This window comes from Hippocampus comes, unplaced genomic scaffold (assembly GCF_001891065.2).
Source record: "Hippocampus comes isolate QL1 unplaced genomic scaffold, H_comes_QL1_v1.1 scaffold570, whole genome shotgun sequence".
Classification (NCBI taxonomy): Eukaryota; Metazoa; Chordata; class Actinopteri; order Syngnathiformes; family Syngnathidae; genus Hippocampus; species Hippocampus comes.
Window position 1 is genome coordinate 70,067 of NW_017805000.1, and position 16,373 is coordinate 86,439.

At 42.5% G+C, this 16,373-nt stretch overlaps 1 protein-coding gene across 2 annotated transcripts; it reads right to left on the reverse strand.

Moving 5' to 3' along the window:
* Positions 1 to 80: 80 nt before the first annotated feature.
* Positions 81 to 16,257, reverse strand: alpk3a (alpha-kinase 3a). Of its 2 annotated transcripts, XM_019895360.1 has the most exons (15): positions 15,415 to 16,257; positions 14,832 to 15,143; positions 14,519 to 14,551; positions 14,041 to 14,162; positions 13,727 to 13,844; positions 12,267 to 13,626; positions 6,275 to 9,314; positions 3,958 to 4,105; positions 3,339 to 3,466; positions 3,212 to 3,247; positions 2,181 to 2,455; positions 2,010 to 2,098; positions 1,717 to 1,934; positions 1,578 to 1,626; positions 81 to 1,484 (listed from the first exon to the last, which is right to left on the reverse strand). In XM_019895360.1, exons 2-15 carry the CDS (start codon positions 14,969 to 14,971, stop codon positions 1,148 to 1,150), a joined length of 6,093 nt encoding a protein of 2,030 aa, XP_019750919.1. In that variant the 5' UTR covers positions 14,972 to 15,143; positions 15,415 to 16,257; the 3' UTR covers positions 81 to 1,147. The 2 variants fall into 2 exon arrangements, with proteins under 2 accessions (XP_019750919.1, XP_019750928.1); XM_019895369.1 differs by lacking the exon at positions 14,519 to 14,551.
* Positions 16,258 to 16,373: the final 116 nt, after the last annotated feature.

Here is a 16,373-nt window from a genome sequence, read left to right on the forward strand (position 1 = left end):
TTGAAGTACTGTAAATGTTTCACGTGCATCTGATGCTTATCCACTTGTTTTTTTTCTTCCCATGCAAATGAAAAAGTAACTTTTTTTTTAAGCCAACTGCTGTCTCCCGTTGATCATTCCATTGCACACATTCCTGATGCATCCATGCCAGTTGTGTTTGGAATTTTAATTGATTAACTGAAACAAGACATAATGGCAGTGTTGAAGCCTGCGTGCTTTCATCTTAAAAGAAAAAAAAGTACAAAATACTTGAACTGAGTAGGTTGTACTTAAGCTTCACATAAAGGGTGAAATCCTGAATGTGCTCTTTTCGCTACTTTGCCCAATGTGTCCATGGGTCGACTGCAGATAACAGCGTGGAGCTGAATCAGCAGCTTTCGGGTTCCAGCTGCCAATGTGCTGTTCGGCGTGGCAATGAGCTGCACCGTAACATGGTTAAAATGACGGAACTCATAACGTAAATGTGATTGTTGCTATAAGCAAGCAAACAGCAGAAACAGAAATCACGGAACATAACTTATTATTTTTGTGCACACAACTCCACTCACTTGGCACAACATTAGATATACCTGCACCTGAGAATTACAATCACTGATTTGTTTTATCCACTGTGTGTGTGTGTGCGCAAATGTGCAGGTGTGCCTAATGAAGTGTCTATTGTATGACTTTTCATGAAGCTGAATGGAACAGCGCAAGCTCAGATTTGCAGTGTATTTTATTTGCAAGTTATGCTAAAAATAAAAAGGATGCCCCTGCGCACAGACTTTGCGACACAGATGAACATGCGTGTTGTGCAACTTTCGTCGCCAAACGTGAACGTTTAAAACAAAATGGTTCTCTCTCTCCCCCTCTCTTCGTATGTATTGGAACACCTCTTCAAGAAATTGTCATTTCTGCCACGACAAGTACTGCTGAGAGTCCACTCGTGGAGCTGATAAGACTCTGAGGCACATGTTTGTCATAATTCAGTAGTGTAACATCAACTCTAATGAGGCCCCGTGCGGAAAAGTTCAGCATATATCACTTGTGCACGATTTTATATTGTAGTCACATTTGTCGTGGGGAGACGTCCCATGATCCTTCACGGTTTTATTTTTGATAACAGGAAACTCCTATTAAACTGGAGAGAAACATCTAAAATACTCTCCTACCTTATTTCAAGAGGGTCAGTAGTTTCGGCAACCTTGAGTTTGCCATTTGAATCGTTGTCCTCAGTCTCTTGGGCTTTCCTCGTCACCTTTGGGCTCACGTTAGATTTCCGTGCCATCTGAGGGCTGTGTCCTTTACGATGCGGCTGTGGGCTGCCGGAGCCTGTTTTGCGGTTGAACAAAGGGCTCCTGGAGCCCTTCACCTTGGTGGTCTGCTGCTGGTCCTGAGTCTTGAGCGGGCGCAGGCCGAGAAGTCCGCAGTAGTAGTTGCAGAGGTGGACTGTCGGGAACTGCTCAAAGACTTCTGGAGAGCTGCAGGCTGTCAGGCCTTGGTAGCTGAAACACAGTGATGGGGGGGCATTAATTGCAGCCATCTATCTTAACAGCAAGCAACCCAAAACATCAGTGCGTATTAGGTGTAACACAAACCCTTTTGTCTTGGTCGCCACTCTAACATTCGTAATCTTCATTTCAACACCTGCAAAAAAACAGAATTAATACGGTAACACATTTATATGTTAAAAAATAAATAAATAAATGAACCTAGTGGTTTTTTTTTTTTTTGTACCTTCCATGCGGGTGATGAGTAAATTGCCGTGCGTCCATTGGTGAATCCAGTGCTGGAAGGTGCTGCATTTCTGTTCTATCTCAGAGGCACTTTGCGCAATTAGGCGGCCTTTTGCATCCGTCACACAATACTTAAGGAAGACCTCCCCCAGGTCAACTTCCACTGTAGCGTACGGCACAGAGTTGGCAGGTCGATACATCAGGTACAGAGGGATTACTCTGTGGACGGAAAAGACAAAGCATACTTACAAGGACTTAGTAGAAAAGCCTTTGCGGGCTAGATTTGTGACTTACTCGAGTGAAGATCCAAAGTTTTCGAGAACTCTTGCTTCAGCTGCAAATATTTTACAATATTCTCGCATCATGTTCTGAATTTTGCATTCCTGACAGAAGAAGTCAAGTCAAAAACAGCAACGTGAGGTTCATTAGAAGCACTTTCACCTCAAAACATTTCCTTCCACTCACTTGCTTTGTCATTTCCAGATTTCTTTCAATCAGGTTGTTATCCTGCTTGGTCCCGTAGGCGATGGGGTTTGGAACCTTGATGATACAAGTGCTCCCAGACTCATAGACAGGATTTAGGCCATAGATGACTTTCACTCTGCTGGCTTTATGGCTGCAACCTTCACCGATGTGCGCCGTCTCCGTCATGATGCGGCCAAAGTACTTATCGCCCCAGTTACCGGAGTTGGCGAGGCCCTTGGTGAACAGCAGCGGCGTCATCTCTATCTCCTCCCCAACTAGAGAAAATATTACAAAGTGGAACTCATGAAGAAGAAGAGCTGGAGAGCAAGGCCAGAGTCTAGATTCGAACCCCAAACGTCAGAACGGTGGGGTCCATCATGCATGCTGACTGCAATTCCACCATTCTTTTCTATCCAGTTTAGCCTGTTGAGGATCTTGGGTAGCTGGAGCATATCTGAGCTGACTTCGGCAGACTACGTCTTGGACTGGTCAATGGTCGTTGAATCGTTGAATCACATTCACTTTTTAAATCTAAAATTAAGAACCACCTACTGAAAAAAATATCTACTCTGATTCCCATTAATTTTCATACTACCCGTATATGATTTCTATGCAAACATTGAAAATCCATATTTTGGATTTTTTTTTTATATCAAACCTGGTGTATGAAATATTCATAAAATTGAATTATCAAAATGTGTATCAACCTCACTCAAAATTCAAGTCTTTACTTATTTAATTATGAATAAATACAATTTAACATATACTGTACAGCACTATAGTGTTGTGGGTGGGCCCACGTCATAAGTTTTGCTTCTCCCCTTTTAATTTTTAACCTATGCACACGTCTTAGAGTTTTTATTTGTATTTTTTTAAAAATCTCCCAGTTTATGATGGCTGAAACAAAATGTCTTCTTAACACTTCTCAATACACATAACGGAGGGAGTATGTCAAACTCCCGTTGCACAGCTAAACTATTTTGCTATAACTAGCATCGAACAGATCAGGTTAAAGAAAGAAAGAAAGTTACCTTCCAAATCATCTCTGAGAAGTATGTCGGACAGAACTGTAAAAAGAAAATCGAATATTACAGAAAAAGGAGTGATTTAATTGAATAGATTCATGGTCATAAAAGTAACGTGGATGTTGTAACTTACTGTCTACGCTGAGGAGGAAATCTGTGGTGTCAGTGCCGTACTCGTTCTGGATGCTGCAGCCGTACACGCCGCAATCTTGGTTTGCGGCCAGAACGATGGCAAGTGCCACTTGAGTCTCATCCCCAGCACTTGAAGACAACGTGCACAAACATCAGTAGCAGCCCACAAAAAAAGTCCGTGACCCGATAGAGGGCACAAGGTGTCGCTATAACACAGAGGACCGTTGCATGTGGCAACACGCTGCTAATACAGCGAGCAAAAGTGCATATATATATATATATATAGATTTTTAATGCCCCCCGAAGATGGGGAAAAAATATTGTGTCGTATTACAGTTCATGCGTCTAGCCAGTTTCCGTGTCACAGCTGTGAGGTTGACAGTCACATGAGCTGTAAGTCTGTGCGCTGAGAATCTGAGACAGACAGAAGCCCACCGGGTACTCTCCGACTAAATAAATTCTCATCCTAATCCTCATAGAATCATTTGTTTTATATCAGTACGGCTTTATGGCCAGTCATGCTGTCCGTATATCCCCCGAACAATAGCACAGAGATGCCATTCGGCCCACAACTTGGCAACGGAGATCTGTGTTTGAGCTGGCGATGACGTCCCATCTACCTTCTCTTGACCTCCAGTATTTCCTCTTCATCCCTGAACCATTTAATGGTGGAGTCGGAGAGCACGTTGAAAAACTGGCACCACAGCTTTAGGTGTCCGGAGGCATCTGGGAAAGGCTCCCCTCTGATCTTACGGATGACCTGTGGAGCTGTTGGCACATGGCCGCAAACATAAATATACACCCTCTCTAATGCTGTTCCTAGGATTCTGTTGGACTGATGCCAGCCTTTACAAACCACAGATCCAATTTTACTCAAGTAACATCAGCACAATGCAGTGTTTCCTATCCATCTGGCTTTTATAGCGCTTTTACTGTTTAGGGTAGCAGATAATCAATCCATCCGTCCATTATCTAATCCATTTATCCTCACAAAGGGTCCCGGGCATGCTGGAGCCTATCCCAGATCTCTTCGGGCAGTACGTAGGGTACACGCTGAAATGGTTGCCAGCCATTCGTAGGGCACACAAATACAAACAACCATTCGCGCTCACAATCACACCTAGGGACAATTTTGAGTGCCTCATTAACCTGCAAAGCATGTTTTTGGAATGTGGGAGGAAACCAGAGTACCCGGAGAAAACCCACGAAGGCATGAGGAGAACAGGCAAACTCCACACAGGAAGGCCAGAGCCGGAATCGAACCCTGCACCTCTGCACTGTGAGGCGGACGTACTAAACAGTCGCCCACCGTACCGCCGGTAACAGATGAGATGGAGTTTATTCCAGCTGACTTTGGGCTGAGATTCAAACCCCGGACCTCTTGACTGCAAGGCGGGCTTGCTAATCATTAGATTAAGTACCATACATCACTTTCCACCAATAAAAAAAAAGTTGGGTTTTCTGTGCAATTGCAAGAGTAAGAGTCTGTAGAAGTTACTGAAATACAGGGTTATAGACAACTCTAAGATAATATTATTTCCAACAATAAGGTCAAATGAAACTGTGAACTGACTTGAAATGGTTTTGAAACTGTGGGGGGAAAAAAAGTCATGCTTTGTCATAATCGGCCTTCGTGTAAAAACATCAAGTCTAATTATAAAAGAAAAAACTGAATTTGAACAAGAATGAAAAATGAATGAATATTAAAGTCCCTCTAAAGTGAAACTAAATATGAGGCCTAAATTCAACATATAGAGAAGAACAATGTTAACAACACTGTCAAATTTGAATCAGTGAAAAAAAAAAAAAAGCGATGTTCACAACACTGTCAAATTTGAATAAGTGAAAAAAAAAAAAACCCGGTTAGAAAAAATCGTGATAAATAAAGTCTTTGTCTCCACTCTCAAACAACGTGGGCATAGCCGAATGCAGTGAAACCACGCCCCGCCAACTGTAAATCAAATAGCAGTACTACAACTTGAAAGATGGATGTTACGTCATCGCTTATCTTCCTCAAGTCTACACATCCCACCATGTTTGCGCTGCAAAAACATATCGTCTTGAAGCCTCCAGTGGCTGCGCTATACTGTATCCCATGAGACACACCACAAGAATAGGCGCTAACCCTAACCCACAGGTGTCAAACTCAAGGCCCGTGGGCCAGATCTGGCCCGCCACATCATTTTATGTGGCCCGCAAAACCAAATCAAAGATGGCAACTTTCATGATGCTTCCTAAAATCTCTACCAAAATTTCAAATTCTCATTTGTAATAAATAAGAGTGATATTGAGAGCATTTTCTTGTTACCAAACCCCTCATTACAGTAACTTAAACAATAGATGAATAAACCGTTATTCTTGACTTCTTTATATGGTTGGGAAAAGTGGTTAAGATTGCACGACTGTCCATGTTTTGTTATGTGTTGTGTTTATTATTTTACTCTAAGTTAACCGTTTTGGAAAGCGCTTTGTGACAGCTGCAGTTGTTGTGAAAGGGCTATAAAAAGCAGGATGTATTGTATTGGATTGTATTCAGTCATAACGGGCCTCAAAGAGAAAACTGTCATTAAAATCTGGCCCGTGACAAAAATGAATTTGACACGCCTGCCCTAAACTATCTTGCAATCTAACAGGGTTGGGCTTAGCAATAATAACAAAGTATCTTGCAATTTCTCTGAATAAACACTGATGCAAACGAAGGTGCTGAAGTTCTTACATTGTGGGGCGGGTGAGAATCATGCTAGATGCCCTTTTAGCCACGACCGAAATATTCGGAAAACTGAAATAATGCAAAACAGTTTGATGCTTTATTTTCATAATTGAGTTCGACAGTACGTATACAACTTGTTTGTCTTAGCACGTGTTTTTTTTATTGTTATCTTGAAAGACGTATAAGGTATTTACAAACAAATCTCAGGATCGAACACAAGGTCTTACCTTTCAGTGGGTCCAACTTCTTTTCAGCAACTTTCTCCTCTTTAACACCTTTGGCTGGCTCCTCCTTGGGCGGCTCCTCCACCATTTTGGGTACCTCCAGCGTGGCCTTCCTGCGATTCATCAGCGGCGAGCGCCTCTCCATCGGAGGGGTGTTTGGTCCCACGGGGGCTTGGAGCAATGCTGCTCTGCGAGCCTGGCTGGGGGACATGTAAGGGGACTCCTTCTTGTTTTGAGCTTCCAGCGCAACGGCAGCTGTGTCCGTATCGTCTTTAGGTTTCGGGATGAAGATTTTGCGGCGGGCTCCCGAGGCCAACTCCTCGGGTGTAGCGGAGCGTATAAGTGAAAGACTGTCCTTTCGTTTCAGCCTGGGGCTGCTTTCACAGGAAAGCGATGACGTCGGCGTAGAGGATGTCGGGGTTGATCCTCCACTCATGTCTTCATCCGGCTTGTCACTCTGGCGCTCATCCACTGTGATCACAGGGACCGTCATCCCAGCGTCACTCTCTAGTTCTGCGGCCGCCCTGGTCATATATTTACGGATGCTCCCGGGGCTCAGTGATGGGTGAGTGGGGGGTTTGTGTGTGAGTCTCTCAACGGGGGCTCTGCTTCTGAGGAGGTCCTCAACAGTTACAGAAGTGTCAATCTTGGCCTGTTTTAAGGGTTTTGCCTTCAGTATTTCAAGGGAAATATCATCCTCTGTGGCTTTACTTAATGAAGGCCCCACATCGTTCCTCCTTTGTAGCACAGTTTCATTTGGTATAGAAGATAAGATCTCAGTGAAACTTTGTTCTGACATGTCTTGAGATTTTTCAGACATAGCTGTCACGGCGCTACCCGTTCCAAGCTGTCTTACGCTCTGTGTGACCACCAAAGGTTCAGATATTAGTGGTACCACAAACAAAGGCACAGTCGACATTCGTGAGGCCTGCGGAGAATCCAGAACATACGTCTTTAGGAAGCTATGATCCTCTTTGTCATCGCTGCACGAAACATTTATTTGGGGAATTGTTGCGTAATCTACCTCGGGGAGCTGCTGACTCGCTTTCATACTTTTCTCCTCCTGTGCAATTATTTCTGTCTTGTCATCTAACTGCCCAGGGTCCTTAGCTTCATGTGAGGGTGATCGCTTATTGTCTCGATGCAGATCTTTCTGCTTGGGTAACAAGCCCGAGGAATCAACAACATCCCGGGCAATGACTTGCGGTTTTAAATGTTTTTCTAAAATACTTGGCTCTGATTCTATCTTCTTGAGTGCTAAGATAGTTAGCGGCAGAGTAAACTGTTTGGGTTGAGGTTGTATCACTTCAATCTTTGGGGGAGCGATGTGTTCATGTGTGCTTTTATCAGACACGGATTCTTTGACTTCTGCTGTGTCGTCAGAGGATAATGATAGTGGAACTTTTTCTGAGGGACGCTGCTGTTTCACAGTATGGTTTTTATGCGCCATGTTTGAAGCATCTTCCAAAAGACTTATTTCAACTTCCTTCGTATCTTTCTTGTCTCTAGAAATCTTGTCTGACTTCTTGTCGAACTCATCTGATACTGCCGGTGTTTTCTTTTCTGTCACCATTTCCGAAACGTTGTTGTTAGTTTCAATAGGTTGTACGGTCACCTGCTTTTGTTCTGTTAGATTATTCAGATTTTCTTCTAGAGCTGTGAGTCGAGCATCAGGGACTCCTTCCTGTCTTTCACCTCTCATCTTGCGGCTTGTGAAAACGAATTCTGAACTCCGTCGTGGTCTCTGTTCTGGGTCTTCTTTGCTTTCATCTGCAAAGGAAGGCGTGCATCCAGACCACATTTTTAGGTCAACCATCTTGGGGGCCGCAGCAGGTAGAAATTCAACATTCATTTTCTGAGTCACCGAAACCTTTTCAGCCTCCTCTTGTGCGTGATCGCTTTGTGAATCAAATGCTTTTATATCCGAGACGAGCGTCTGATTGGCTGTTTTGATTTCCCTCATGCTGGCTGCCTCTTCCAGCAAAGGCACCGTTAGTACGTTGGGTATGTTTGTATCGGGAAGGGGTAGTTCTTTTAATTTCTCGTCAGTTTCCTCACGTACTTTATTGGACGGGTAGTTCACCTCTTTGTCAGGTTTACCCACTTTCGGTGAAGGCTGAGCGATGATAGCCACCTTGGGTCTGTTTATATCGGGACGGGGTTGTTCCTTTACTTTTTCTTCAGTTTCCACACATAATTTTTTGGACGGGTAGTTCGTATCTTGCTCAGGTTTACCGTTTTCTAGCAAAGCCGGTGGTGAATCACCCACCTTGGTTCTATTAATGTTGGGTCGGGGTACCTTCTTTAATTTCTCTTCAGTTTCCACACATACTCTATTGTCCGGGTAGTTCACCTCTTTGCCAGGTTTATCCACTTTCAGTGAAGGCTGAGTCATGATAGCCACCTTGGGTCTGTTTTTATCGGGACTGGGTTGCTCCTTTAATTTCTCCTCAGTTTTCACACATAATTTCTTGGGAGGGTGGTTGGCATCATTGTCTGGTTGACCCTTTTCTAGCAAGGGTGCTGGTGATACAGCCACCTCGTTTCTGTTAATATTGGGTCGGGGTAGCTTCTTTAATTTCTCTTCGGTTTCCACAAATATTTTCTCGGGGGGGTAATTGACCTCTTTGTCAGGTTTACCCTTTTCCAATGAAGGGGGTGTTAATACGGTCGCCTCGGGTTTGTTTGGAGAGGGATGAGGCAACTCTTTTAACGTCACGTTATTTGCCACACATACTTTCTTGGAAGGTTTGTTCACCTCTTTGTCAGGTGTATTGCCTTTAGCCATCTTTTCAACACCTGCCTCTCCTCCTTGTAAAGCTTCAGTGGGTGTCACGCAAAGGCGACTAGTTGCCGTAGCTGAGATAGCACTGGGAGGAGGAGCTTGGTTATCTGCGAATAGACTGGACGGGGAAAGGAAACTTTGGCTGAAAGGCGTATCTTCTTTTGTTGAAGACGTAGTTTCTACAGCAAGGTGACTAGACTCTTGTTTTGAGAGAAGCATATCCGCACTTGAGACCACCTCCGGATGTTTCTCTTCAGCCTAATGGGAATCAAATAAAGCCATGTTAGTGCCTTTCCACAGCTGTGCTTACTTTTCCCAATAAATCCCATAAAATGTACAGGCTTTTTTGCATCCATGCATAAATATAATTAAAGTACATATGTTTTCGGCATACTATACATAACCGTGAAACTTCATGTGCAAAGACCCAAGGTTTACGTGTGTTTTATAGCCACTGAGTCATAAACAGAGTGACAGACTATGCTAGTGTTATTTGCGAGACATGGCAGAACACCAAAACAGTAAAGGAATTAGGCGGTAGACAAAACATAGTAAAAATAAAACAGATCAAATAAAATCAAATGTTTGATGACTTATTGGTGTGTTTCTCTGTCTTGTGTCACATAAACGGTGACCGTGTTTACACAGGCAAGGGACCAAGAAAATGTTTGGATATTTGAACGATCTAACCCTGGATTACATATTAGCAGAAGAAGAGGAAGTAGATTGTCATATTCAATTTTACATTATATGGCTATAGTTGAGGAAAATGAACATCATTTTCATATTGAAAAGAGCATGGGAGTTTAAAAGAACTGAAGCTGCTTGAACTGCTTGTGTCAGCTCTTACGATATTTTGAACTAAGACAAGGGGGATTCCTGAATGTTTTGGGCAGGTATGTGCTGCTTACACACACACACACACACACACACACACACACACACACACACACACACACACACACACACACGCACACACACTTAAAAAAAAGCTAGCTAGGTAAAAACTAACCATGGAAAGTAATATTTTACTTGATTACAAAAATGTAAAAACAAATGTTAAATCAACCCTAATATTGAGGAAGTCTTTCAGTAAAATAAATACATAAATAAATAAATAATCGTGCACACTTAAACTGCGTCTTTGGGGATTTCCCCTCACTGCTTTTGTGTGCATTTCACATCCTTCGAATGTATACACGAGGCTTGAGAAGCTTCGTGTAGCTTTGTGAAAATGTATTCAGAAAAAAAAGGAAGCTGTCACTTTCGATGGAAGGGAACTGGTGTCATAATGAGTCTAAAAATGAAGCTTTGGACACACACACACACACACACACACACACACACGCACAAACACTTAAAAAAAAGCTAGCTAGGTAAAAACTAACCATGGAAAGTAATATTTTACTTGATTACAAAAATGTAAAAACAAATGTTAAATCAACCCTAATATTGAGGAAGTCTTTCAGTAAAATAAATACATAAATAAATAAATAATCGTGCACACTTAAACTGCGTCTTTGGGGATTTCCCCTCACTGCTTTTGTGTGCATTTCACATCCTTCGAATGTATACACGAGGCTTGAGAAGCTTCGTGTAGCTTTGTGAAAATGTATTCAGAAAAAAAAGGAAGCTGTCACTTTCGATGGAAGGGAACTGGTGTCATAATGAGTCTAAAAATGAAGCTTTGGCTCTGGAAACAGTGTGTAAACACACTGTTTGATTGTGTCACGATCATGTGAGGAAACAGTCGCTCAACGCTGAGGTTTTTTTTATTACGGTGTCACCACAGTAAACTTACAATTGTAGTTCCACATTACTGACAACAGATCGCCATTCCAGTGGGTGTCCACTTTGAACCGGATGACTTTGGTTCCTCTTCCCACGCGTCACATGCCAAAAGCTCTCAGTGAAGTCACAATACACCACTGCCCACATCAGCACACAAACTCGCTCAATTCAATCAACAACTCGCGACAAATCAACAATTCGGCCTCTTTTAATTTGTATATGAATTCTTCTTTTTATTAAAACAAAACATCTGAAGCAGCTACACGCGGTTTTTCTTTTGCTGAAGTTTCGATATTCAAGAACCGACTTTTTTTCGACTGCTGACGCAAGCAGACAACACTGTTTAGCAACTAAAAACCTAGCGTCGTGTGGGGAATAGTTGAATGATTTTGCGACGACGGTTGACATACTATTGCACTTTTTTCATCACCATCGCGTTAACAAACACAAGTTTAAAAAAAAAACGTTTAACATTTTTTTTATCTTGGTTTCGAACAACCTTATCAAAGAGAGTCATAATTAGCCAAATCAACAAAATGGCCTATATACATCCAAGCTCAAAGGTCAGCCATTTTGAAAATCGCAGCCAAATATCAGTTGCTGTGTTAATTGCAATTATAGAGCACATGGATCATAAATCCATTTTTATAGCGCCTGCAAACCAATTCTTCTGCTTGCCACTGATAAGAGAATCATTGTCTTCCTGTTGTCTACATGAGCGTTTATTTATAGTTATTGGGGACGCTTCAGGGGAGAGGTGGGGGGGGGGGGTTTGCTGGTTGCCAGGAATTTGCAAAATGTGACAAGACCCTCCTCCTTCTCATGCCGAGACCGGCAACAAAAGTCACCCGACTAACCCTCAGACAGATCGTACAAAGCCTCGACGTAACGTGAGAGCCGTTGCCATTCAGGTTTCAGCAAGTCCTCTGACGTACTTCTGTCTCACTCGCCACAGCCAACACTGGAGATATTGCCCGGCCTATCTTACAGTGATCCGTGAAGATACACAACATCCCCCACCCCCACATATAGCATTACGGAGTGATCTACTTTTGTGGTTCCTCATTTCTTTGACACTTGTTTGACTTGCGTCTGTTTGGTGATGCCAGTGCGGCAAAAGAGGTTTCCACTTTGCAGGCTGAGTCATTGCATCAACTCTTAGTATACTGTTGTCTGACTGCCACACCTCAGCCATGGAACAAATCTACCTGAATTCTTGAGTGTGCTTCGCAGAATTTATTATTATTTTTTTTTTTAATCACCAGTTGTAGCTCAAAATCCAATTTCATAGTAAACATCGCGAAGGATTTAACCCTTCCTGTGCTGGAGTGCATTCACTATCTTGTCAAGCGAATGCAATCTAAATATAACTCACAAGTCAAGTGACAGCCAGCTGCTTTTCAAGACCACGGTACATACCTCAGTAAGAACTTGAAGACCGGACAATTGCGTTTGTTGGCCCGCACTGCTGATCCTTTCACCCGCTGATACCTCCATGTTCTCCACCAGAACACCGGTCTCCTGGTTTCTTTGCCCACTAGGCTCTTTTGGGCTCCCAGGGGTTAATTCACTCATCGGTGACTTTACAGCTTCAACTTTTACTTTAGGTTCTTGTGGCATCGAGAGTTTCTTTGACGCAGACTGTTGGTTGACATCCACGCACTTTGGAGGCTCTTTTGGCTTATCAGTCTCCATCGGTACGACTTGGTCCGAGTGAGCTTTGTCCATCTCTGCCCGATGCTTCTTGTATAGTCGATATGATGGCGGGGTTTGTGATGCCGTCGCTTTTGGCTGTATGGACTTGGGAAGGTGGTCATGTTCTTTATCTTTGTGTTCAATGGATTCATGAGAGTCCTTCTTCCCTTTCCCAAAGAGGAAATCTTTGACTGTGTGCAACATGGACGAGATGGATGACTGAATGGTATGATGGTCGTGATCCTTAAGAGACTTTCTGTGATGTTTAGGGTGCTCTGCGAAATGGGACACTTCCTGGAACCTTTCCTTTTCTTTCTCCCTTTCTATCACTAAATATTTTTCTTTTATGGTTTCGTTCTCTTGTGCCGTTTCACGCTTTTCCCTCTCGACTTGTAACTTCTCAAGCCTTCCTTCATTTTCTCCACTTGCATTGTCACTACATACATCCATCCTCTGTGGTTTTTCCAGTTGAGATGAGTTCTCGCTCTCTTCCGCAGTCTGTGACTGCAGAGCCTCCGATAAAAATTGGGCTAAACCCATTCCGCCGTCATAACAGTTTTCACCTCCATTTTCGATCACATGGCCTCTGTTGCTGCTGCTGCTGTTTGTGGTGGTGTTAACGCCGGCATCGACACCATTGGTGATCTTTGGTTTCTTTTTGGCCACGAGTTCCTCAGGGGCCGGCATGTTCTTTTCCAGAGTATTGTCCAAAGGTATTGCGGAGGCTGTTCCTTTGACGTCAAAGCTAACGCCATTGGCTCCCGCAGCGGAGCGCAGTTGCTCCACAACTTCACGCTCATTAGCTGCTTGGACTGGCACCGCTCCTGGAACTGGGCGTTTCCTCGGAGGTGGCTCCGGACTAACATGTGGTTCCTCTGTCTGAATATTGTCCCTGACCCCCTTCTTGTTCTGTTCTTCCAAGTCTTTCCGCTTCTTCTCGGCTTTTTGCTTCAGCTTGGCGAAGAATCTCTGGTGGATCTTGAACTCACTCATGGTGCCCACTTCCAATACCCCCGAGCAGGAGACAATACCTTTGCTATTGCTCGCTGAGACCTGATAGATTGCCGCATCATCCAATGTGCAACTGGAAAGAGAAACACCTATTAAATACAATGAATCAAAACCTGTATTTCCTGTCATTGAAAAATTTGATATTTCATATTTGATGGCTGTGCCTCACATACTTGTAAATTTGGAGGGTGTGTGTTTTCCCATTTTTGTGGATCTCATACTTTGGAAGTCCACAATAACGGTCCATTTCCATATCATCCTTATACCATTTCAGTTCCGGAGCAGGATAACCTATAAGGAATAAGTGAGACTAAGCCTTTCAAAAATTTGTGGATGGATGTACACTGCTACATAAACGCTCCAATTGTACCTTGTACAAATTTAATTTTTGTTGTTCTGCATTATACTTACAGCCACTCTCACATTATAAACATGATGTATTTGACTCACGGTAAAATAACATATAAAGTTTTAAAATAGGACGCACCTGATACGACACAGGTGAACTTGACGTTACAGTTTTCCGACACAGCTTTTGATTTTAAGGTGGTCTCAAAGGATGGTTGTACATCCTCGGTAAGCTGAGCCATGACAGCACACAAGGTACTCCTGCAAGGAAACACAAATTTTAAACAGTGATACGTTTTCACTTGTATAACATTTCAGAGGCCTCCTCACACTGGTGTTGTACATTCCATTTTCTTTGAAGGAAAGTTGTTAATGGGCATTACTGGTAGGGTAAAAGAGTAAAGAGTTCGACACAGAGACTTCTGGGACACCAAGAAAAACAGGAATGGCAAATGCAACGTTAAAACTGATGTTGGTCATTGAAACCGAATGCAAGACTGGACAAAACTGGACACTTACATCAGCTGTTAAGAGGTGTGTAGGTTTCATTCTTGGGGAACACCAGATGGTGTGGTTAAGATGTTAGTTTGGAGGAATGTTTGAAAAGTATGTATTACCTCGTTGGCCTGTAGTGAGAATACCTTGAATAGCTATTTAGAGAGGAGGCAAATGCAGGGTTGTTAATGAATAACTCAGAGTTCGGTAATGAACCCATTTATATGAAGTAGGCTGTCGATGTCTCTCCTCTTCAAAAAAAAACAAAGCACATTGACATTTTTGTTTTTCGGATGGTTTTTGTCTTTATTTTGTGGACATTTTCTTGGAGGGCGTTTGTATAAGCTCTATATGCGGCTGTTTTGTCTTTACCATCATGTACTATGAAATGTCTTTTTAAACAAAATATGCAATGTGTGGATTAAAAATTTGTACCTGTTTTCTGGCCTAACATTTGAGAGGTAATTATTGCGGGTTTCTGTGCGGCCATTTAAAGAGGTGCTGTCCTCTTCACTGAAGCTGCTGGTTCTCCCGTTGGCAGAAAAAGAGCGAGTCATTGGCCTCCTGGAAGTCATTATGCACTGGAGTAATTCACCAAAAATGTGAAATACACTCTTATTTTACCAACCCTTCCCCTAAAATGTAACCAAAAAAAATAAAAAATACAAAATCCTGAGTCACGTCCTGAGGTGGTCAGACTTCTTTGCCTTGGATCGTAGCTGAATTTTATTACTCATAGAAATGCCCCTAAAAAAATCAGAAAAGAAGACAATTAAATTAGTGGAGCACAGCCATATAAATGAATTACATTAATGATTATTCATACACTGCTCAGCACACACTTCAGAGTCCATGCTTGTCCTCTGACAAGGCAAAGTACTTGCATTGGAGGGAGTTATAAATAGTTTGCGCGATCAATTTGTAATCAACCACAAGCACAAAACAACTTCTCATAAAATGTACATACTCTGTTCCTTCTTTCGGGCCCATATACATGCAAAAACATTTTCCAACTTACCATTGAAATGTTGTCTGTGCTTCTTTGGAGTCCGTGCCTGTGAAGAAATCCTCTGGAACTGTCTATCAGAGGGGCGCATGTGCTGCCAGCGAGGCCCTATTTTTAGCGGGCCCACAAATAGGCGTAAGAGCACATCAGATTTTCCAAAACTACACTTCAGATTTAACAATGACGTTTTAGGTCATCAACAGGTAACAATTATTATTTGAAGATACTGTGTTATCTAAATGAGTTGTGAAAGAGTGTCTGGTCTGATGCAGACACTGTTGCAAGACTGCATGTGAACATTCAAAACATGTTCGTTGGATAAAAGGCTTATGGATGGATGCAGCCGATGACGTTTTTTCTACCCATGTGCTTTGCTCAAGAGCTCAGTGTTGCAACACATGATAAAAACATATACAGTAATGAAGTTCGAATTTCATATCCCTGGGGCAGACAACAAAAACTCTCCTAGTGTAAGCAGACCTTGAATTTTAGGCACAACTTAATGAAGAAGCATTGGGTGATGTTTAACTGTTATTTTTTTCACACTGAACATCATAGAAAAGTTACATTAGGGTGCTGAGAGGCTGCACTTAGATCAATTTTACAAACTGGTATCATTCATTTTTAATCTCTCTGTCAACAAACTACGAATTTACCCGAAACGAACCACACGCAACTTTACAGCTTTACGACTCTTTCTCTTCGGGTTTTTGAAGAGCACCTGGAAACATATGAAGGGGATTGGTTATTACCGTCATACCACCAAAAATGTCGCTCCTCATGCTTTTTCCTGCCGAAGCATTTTTAAACGTTGGCTCGTTTTACTCTTGCCATGTATTTATATTTTTTGCATGATGATGGTTTAAGCTTAAAACAAACGTTTAACACAAACCAATCACAACAGTTTCTTTATTTTCGATTCGTTGCGTTTTTATATTAGGCTTTACGGTAGAGTCTTGTTCCGGGAAAGA

Bases quoted from the DNA above. Each gene is read 5' to 3' on its own strand.
- alpk3a (XM_019895360.1), bottom strand. From the start codon at position 14,971: ATGACTTCCAGGAGGCCAATGACTCGCTCTTTTTCTGCCAACGGGAGA. The intron at 13,845-14,040 runs GTGCGTCCTATT...TATTCCTTATAG, and splicing joins GTTCACCTGTGTCGTATCAG to GTTATCCTGCTCCGGAACTG. The intron at 1,485-1,577 runs GTTTGTGTTACA...ACTGTGTTTCAG, and splicing joins GTGGCGACCAAGACAAAAGG to CTACCAAGGCCTGACAGCCT.